We start from the raw sequence: 8,065 nt of genomic DNA, 5'->3' as shown, positions 1-8,065 counted from the left end.
AGTCTTGACAGCAAAGACGCAGCACTTAATATGCCCGGCCACCTCCCAGTCCCACCTTTCAACTGCATCTATTTGGCGCGTTGGAACGTCATCCCCGGCAAACCTCAGATCCATTTAGGCCTATAGATGGCTTCTCTGGGTTTTTTTTATGGCTCTTAACCAGACTACTTATTATGTTTTCCATGGTTGTCATTGAGTGGATGTAAGTGACAAATCAGTGTTTCGCGCTATCCATACATGACAACCGCACAGACACTCACGAACTACTCTAGACAAACGGGTTGCCTGCCACTATTTTACCAATGGGCAGATTCGATTATGCTGAGCCGCGGGGCACCGGGCACAGGCCCGTCATGTCATCGGGCGAAAGCGGGGAGGGAGGCGCTCCCTTCTCAAATCGAACAGTAATCTGCGCCACTCGGTCATTTTGTCAACGAGGCATCGTCCAGGAACATAAACATAAAATATCTCTTATCCATAAAAATGTTAGAATTTTCTTAACTAGTTTTAATTGGGAAGGCATGCACATAAAGCGTTTTTATCAAAAGCAATCCCTTTTCCATGGGGAAACACAGAATCCAAGTAATTACTATACGTACTTAATTAGCCCTACGTCACTTTTGTTTTGAGCCGACTTCGCCCTTGGCTTTGAACGGGGCAACTGATTCACGCCCGTGGGGCAACTGATTCACGCCCGTGAGGCAGCCCGGTTCCAATTCGAATGCAATTAACTTTCAGCCGAAGCAAAACACGCATACACGGGCGCCCGGGCGGGATTAATCCAACCCCCTCAATGTTTCGGCACAAGTCTGGGATTTCCGAGACTACCCACGACCCAACCCAACCAGGAAGTGTAAACACTTCTCATGTATCAGCAGCGCCTGACATAGCCCTTCTCTCCGACTCCTCAGCATTCACAGCTCTCGGGACTCTGATACTATTTTGCTCAGTTGGTTGGTGTGTGTACCAGAATAGTCGAGGCCATGGACTCGATCAGTTGTTCGATCTGCCTGGATCTACTGAAGGATCCAGTGACTATTCCCTGTGGACACAGCTACTGTAAAGGCTGTATCAAGGGATATTGGAGTCTTGATGACCAAAAGGGAATTCACAGCTGCCCCCAGTGCCGACAAACCTTCACCCCAAGACCTGCTCTGAACAGAAACATTCTGCTGGCTGAGTTGGTAGAGAAATTGAAGACAGATTTCAAAACGGTTCCCTCTGCTCCTTGTTTCCCTGGACCTGAAGATGTGAAGTATGACGATGATGACTCAGCTGCAGCAGCAGAGAGGACTGAGAAGCAGGTAGGCATAAGGATCTGGAACATTATACTGACATCTATAATGTATTATACTTAGAGATCAGCTTCATTACTGCTGACTGTTTTGCCAGAAACTGGAAGAGCAGGAAATTCCAGCCAACTCCAAAATTTAGCTGTTTCAGTGACACACTCTGGTTTCAGTGTCACATAATCCACAATTAGGTTCTTATTTGTAAGTTCTCTTTTCTGCTTTCAAAAAGACTGATGATAGATTCAAAACCCAACTCTGTTAGACAAAATAGGCTGTCACAACAAAATCACTTTAAAACAAAGGAATTGATTCAATATTTTTTAAAGGATGGAGTAGATAACAGTCAACAGCAGGATGGGCCAGACAACATCCAGACAGTAACCTCAAAAGTCAAAGGTCATACATTTACATATACTGCAGAGGCATGAACTCTGAACTATTGTAACCTTTTTGTCTTGAAGGCACTCATTTATCAGCTAATTTAGTCTAAGTGATTTGTTTAGCATAATCATACAATTTTGTTGCCATATGACAAGTGTAGTTCAATAACTATTTCCCCACTAAAAAACAAAGCTTGGTCTATTATGAAAACTGTTGTCATTTTGGTAATCATTTGAAAATGTTATTCTCTACAGGGGCAGTTGAGGGGGAAACGGCAGCAAGTCGGGCTGAGAATCTGTGTGAGAGAGAAGGAGATGCAGGACATAAGACAGGCGGTGATGTCCCATTCAGTGAGTATTTATTAACCGTTTAGAGTATGTACATTTATTTTGAAGAAAGTTACGTATTATTCCTAAACTAAAACCAGGGAGGAGCCTAATACCACTGGGACACACTATAGGGAACAGACAGATCCAGGTCTGTGCCCAAACAGTTTGAGCTTCTACTTCTAAAAATCCACCTTTCCAGAAATAAATCTCTCACTGTTGCCGCTTGCTACAGACCCCCCTCAGCCCCCAGCTGTGCCCTGGACACCATATGTGAATTGATTGTCCCCCATCTATCCTCAGAGTTCGTACTGCTTGGTGACCTAAATTGGGATATGCTTAACACCCCGGCCATCCTACAATCTAAACTAGATGCCCTCAATCTCACACAAATTATCAACGAACCTACCAGGTACAACCCTAAATCCGTAAACATGGGTACCCTCATAGATATCATCCTGACTAACTTACCCTCTAAATACACCTCCGCTGTCTTCAACCAGGATCTCAGCGATCACTGCCTTATTGCCTGCGTCCGTAACGGGTCCGCGGTCAAACGACCACCCCTCATCACTGTCAAACGCTCCCAAAAACACTTCAGCGAGCAGGCCTTCCTAATTGACCTGGCCCAGGTATCCTGGATGGATATAGATCTCATTCCGTCAGTAGAGGATGCCTGGTTGTTCTTTAAAAGTAATTTCCTCTCAATCTTAAATAGACATGCCCCATTCAAAAAATACAGAACTAAGAACAGATATAGCCCCTGGTTCTCCTCAGACTTGACTGCCCTTGACCAGCACAAAAACATCCTGTGGCGTACTGCATTAGCATCAAATAGCCCCCGCGATATGCAACTTTTCAGGGAAGTTAGGAACCAATATACACAAGCAGTTAGGAAAGCAAAGGCTAACTTTTTCAAACAGAAATTTGCATCCTGTAGCACTAACTCCAAAAAGTTTTGGGACACTGTAAAGTCCATGGAAAATAAGAGCACTTCCTCCCAGCTGCCCACTGCACTGAGGCTAGGAAACACTATCACCACCGATAAATCTACAATAATCGAGAATTTCAACAAGCATTTTGCTACGGCTGGCCATGCTTTCCACCTGGCTACCACTACCCCGGCCACCAGCTCTGCACCCTCCGCTGCAACTTGCCCATGCCCCCCCCGCTTCTCCTTCACACAAATCCAGACAGCTGATGTTCTAAAAGAGCTGCAAAAATCTGGACCCCTACAAATCATCTGGGCTAGACAATCTGGACCCTTTCTTTCTAAAACTAGCCGCCGAAATTGTCGCAACCCCTATTACTAGCCTGTTCAACCTCTCTTTCGTAACGTCTGAGATCCCCAGAGATTGGAAAGCTGCCGCGGTCATCCCCCTCTTCAAAGGGGGTGACACTCTAGATCCAAACTGTTACAGACCCATATCCATCCTGCCCTGCCTTTCAAAAGTTTTTGAAAGCCAAGTCAACAAACAGATCACCGACCATTTCGAATCCCACCGTACCTTCTCCGCTATGCAATCCGGTTTCCGAGCTGGTCATGGGTGCACTTCAGCCACGCTCAAGGTCCTAAACGATATTATAACCGCGATCGATAATAGACAGTACTGTGCAGCCGTTTTCATTGACCTGGCCAAGGCTTTCGACTCTGTCAATCACCGCATTCTTATTGGCAGACTAAATAGCCTTGGTTTCTCAAATGACTGCCTCGCCTGGTTCACCAACTACTTCTCAGATAGAGTTCAATGTGTCAAATCGGAGGGCCTGTTGTCTGGACCTATGGCAGTCTCTATGGGGTGCCACAGGGTTCAATTCTTGGGCCGACTCTTTTCTCTGTGTATATCAATGACGTCGCTCTTGCTGCTGGTGACTCTCAGATCCACCTCTACGCAGACGACACCATTTTGTATACATCTGGCCCTTCATTGGACACTGTGTTAACAAACCTCCAAACGAGCTTCAATTCCATACAACACTCCTTCAGTAGCCTCCAACTGCTCTTAAACACTAGTAAAACTAAATGCATGCTCTTCAACCGAACGCTGCTTGCACCCGCCCACCCGACTAGAATCACTACACTCGACGGGTCTGACCTAGAGTATGTGGACAACTACAAATATCTAGGTGTCTGGTTAGACTGTAAACTCTCCTTCCAGACTCACATTAAGAATCTCCAATCCAAAGTTAAATCTAGAATCGGTTTCCTATTTCGCAACAAAGCCTCCTTCACTCATGCTGCCAAACATGCCCTCGTAAAACTGACTATCCTACCGATCCTTGACTTCGGCGATGTCATTTACAAAATAGCCTCCAACACTCTACTCAGCAAATTGGATGTAGTCTATCACAGTGCCATCCGTTTTGTCTCCAAAGCCCCATATAATACCCACCACTGTGACCTGTACGCTCTTGTTGGCTGGTCCTCACTACATATTCGTCGCCAAACCCCCTGGCTCCAGGCCATCTATAAATCACTGCTAGGCAAATCCCCGCCTTATCTTAGCTCATTGGTCACCATAGCAACACCCACCCGTAGTCTGCGCTCCAGCGGGTATATCTCACTGGTCATCCCCAAAGCCAACACCTCCTTTGGCCGCAATTCCTTCCAGTTCTCTGCTGCCAATGACTGGAACAAATTGCAAAAATCTCTGAAGCTGTAGACTCTTATCTCCCTCACTAACTTTAAGCATCAGTTGTCAGAGCACCTTACCGATCACTGCACCTGTACACAGCCCATCTGAAATTAGTCCGCCCAACTACCTCATCCCTATATTGTTATTTATTTTGCTCATTTGTACCCCAGTATCTCTATTTGCACATCATCTCTTGCACATCTATCATTCCAGTGTTAATACTAATTGTAATTATTTTGCACTATAGCCTATTTTATTGCCTTACCTCCATAACTTGCTAAATTTGCACACACTGTATATATATGTATTTCTGTTGTATTTTTTGACTTTGTTTTGTTTTACCCCATATGTAACTCTGTGTTGTTGTTTTTATCACACTGCTTTGCTTTATCTTGGCCAGGTCGCAGTTGTAAATGCGAACTTGTTCTCAACTGGTTTACCTGGTTAAATAAAGGTGAAATAAAATTTAAAAAAATATTGTCTGGGGTCTAGGCATAGAGAATGATAGAGGCCTTTAGTGGCCAAAAGGCTGCATTAGCATGGGCAGCGCCATTGGAGGGCTTCCACCATTTTAATGTAGTCAACTGGGTGGGCCTTCCAACTTCATTGGCTGATCCCTCCTGGTGACCTTGTTGGAGTCGTGTGAGGAAGAAAATGCACTACTTCAAAATGGAGATCGCCTCAATAGCACTGCCCATGCTGTCACGGACGCTAAAGTGACACAGATGCAAAGAGGAGTCCTCTATCTATCTCTATGGGTCTAGGTGAGAGCAGAGTGAATGTGCTGGTTAAAATGGCCCCCCTTCCTTATCTATTATTCTCTCGTAAAAGCTTTCTGCCCAGGCAGCAGTGGAGCACTGTGAGCTGGTCTTTGATGAGCTGATCCACTCCATTGAGAGAAGGCGCTGTGAGGTGAAGGAGCTGATCAGCGTCCAACAGAGGGCGTCAGTAAGCCAGGCTGAAGGACTCCTGGAGCGACTGGAGCAGGAGATGGCTGAGCTGAAGAGGAGAGATAAGGAGCTGGAGCAGCTCGCACACACTGAGGATAACATTCATTTCCTCAAGGTGACATTACTCTTTCAATCCACAGTGGCAGGGTGGTGTTCAGAGCTAGGCACGAAACTACCTGAGCTTGTTCAATAAGAACGTTTATTTTTGTTTCATAATATGTTCCCCGTTTGTGCCCATCGAACATGACCCAGGATTCCTTACTTCTACACAACATATAACCTTTGAGCTCCAGAATTCGTCATATTTTCTTATTGTCTATTCTTCCTCTCTCTCTCTCGCTCTCGCTCTCTCTCATACTCTAGACTTTCCAGTCTCTTTGTGTGGCTCCTGGATCTGAGCTCTTACCCTCTATCACTGCCAACCAACACTTCTCCTATGAGGAAGTGAAGAGTTCCATCACTGGAATGATGGAGCGACTGGAGGATGTATTGAAGGAGGAAATGGTCGAGATACCTGGAAAAGGTAAATGTTACAGATATAGTGAAGATAAAATATTTGGTTAACATTCTGTTAAATTCTTCTTGATTATAAATGAATACATCCATTTGTCTGCTTACCCTGGACAGTAATGGCTGTCTCCGAAGTCTATGTCCTCAGCCCAAGACCAGAATGTGAGTAATACACTCACGTTATGAGTGAATATTTCATCTTGGTTTAATTTAGTATATATTTGTCTAGAATGCTTCTTAATTAAACATGAATTAATCAATCTATTAATTGAACATTAATTAATCAATGTATCTCCCTACTCTATATAGTAACTGCTGCCGCTGAAGTATATTTTCATCATGAGCCCAAGACCAGAGAGGAGTTCCTGGAGAGTAAGGAATACCGTCACACACACACACACACACACACACACACACACCTAAATCACAAATGCACATTTCACCTTCATTTTATTTTTTCACTTTCTTAGACTACTGCCATCTCACGTTGGATCCCAACTCGGCATATCAACACCTGTGTCTGTCTGAGTTCAACAGAGAAGTGTCATGGAGTGACAAGGCTCTGTCTTATTCTGACCATCCAGACAGATTCACAGACCACTACCAGGTGTTGTGTAAAGAGGATCTGTCTGGAACCCGCTACTGTGAGGTGGAGAGGAGGGGGGAATGTGAGGTAGCCATCACATACAGAAGCATCAGAAGGAAGGGCGGATTGGAATGTTGCTTTGGATCCAATGATCAGTCCTGGAGTTTGGTGTGTCGTAATTCCAGTTGTTCCTACTGGCACAATAAGAATAGGACCGATATCCCTGTCCCCTGCTCCACAAGAGTAGGAGTGTATCTGGACAGCAGGTCAGGGACTCTGGCCTTCTACAGCGTCTCGGATAAAATGACCCTCCTCCACAGAGTCCAGACCACATTCACTGAGGACCTCTGTGCTGGGTTTTGGGTTGGTCCTGGTTGTGGATCATCTGTGGCTCTGTGTTGACTGAACGTCATAGAATAAAGTGTATTTCAAATCAAATTGGATTTGTCACATGTGCCGAATACAACAGGTGTAGACTTTACCGTGGTTACTTACGAGCCCTTTCCCAACAATGCATAGTTAAAAAGTAAAAAAAAAATACATTAGCAAATAGGGGAAAAAATTAAGGAAATAGTAACACAATAAAATAACAATAACGAGGCTATATACAAGGAGTCAATGTGCAGGGGTATGAGGTAGTTGAGGTAATATGTACAAGGAGTTAGGGGTAAAGTGACTAGGCAATCAGGATAGATAATAAACAGAGTAGCTGCAGTGTATGTGAAGAGTGTGAAAGTGTGTCTGTGTGAGTGTGTGGCGTCAATATGTGTGTGTGTGTGTGTGTGTGTTGGAGTGTCAGTGTAGTGTGTGTGAGTGTGTATAGAGCCAGTGCTCTATGCACAAATGGGTCAATGCAAATAGTCCGGGTAGCCATTTGATTAACTGTTCAGCAGTCTTATGGCTTGGGGGTAGAAGCTGTTCATGAGCCCTTTGGTCCCAGACAGTCTATGACTTGGGTGGCTGGAGTCTTTTAAAATGTTTAGGGCCATCCTCTGATACCGCCTGGTATAGAGGTCCTGGATGGCAGGGAGCTCGGCCCCAGTGAAAATAGTGAGGAAATATAAGACCGATCACTTGGGAAAGTTGATTTGCTTAAAATCGTGACCCGGATGACAGGAGTTGACACATCATTTAGGTGTCCCGCTGCGAAGCCGTTTGATTCCAGCTTTACTACTGGGGAGGGTTGGGGCCATTTGTTTTAACGATTAAAAGACAAGGTAAAATAATACATTAAATAAATCATTTTTGTTTGGAGTATCATTTCTAACTTGATAAAATAAAGAACAACACTAAAGTTCCTGAGGGGTGGTTAGAGTTAGTATTGGGAGTTATTGTTTTGTTACGTGAGAAAAACCAGGAGATGGAATTTGGATGATTGATGTGT

General features: G+C 44.6%; 1 protein-coding gene across 1 annotated transcript; it reads left to right on the top strand.

Annotated features, from left to right (window-relative positions):
* The first annotated feature begins 655 nt into the window (after nt 1–655).
* Nucleotides 656–7,259, top strand: LOC121542510 (E3 ubiquitin/ISG15 ligase TRIM25-like). Its single transcript, XM_041851905.2, has 7 exons — nt 656–1,304; nt 1,928–2,023; nt 5,467–5,700; nt 5,949–6,108; nt 6,213–6,257; nt 6,405–6,467; nt 6,566–7,259. Exons 1-7 carry the CDS (start codon nt 984–986, stop codon nt 7,081–7,083), a joined length of 1,437 nt encoding a protein of 478 aa, XP_041707839.1. The 5' UTR covers nt 656–983; the 3' UTR covers nt 7,084–7,259.
* The last annotated feature ends 806 nt before the right edge of the window (nt 7,260–8,065 follow it).

This window comes from Coregonus clupeaformis, chromosome 28, assembly GCF_020615455.1.
Source record: "Coregonus clupeaformis isolate EN_2021a chromosome 28, ASM2061545v1, whole genome shotgun sequence".
NCBI classification, from domain to species: domain Eukaryota; kingdom Metazoa; phylum Chordata; class Actinopteri; order Salmoniformes; family Salmonidae; genus Coregonus; species Coregonus clupeaformis.
Note: the sequence above shows the minus strand (reverse complement) of the source record. Positions and strands in the feature narration are given on the sequence as shown.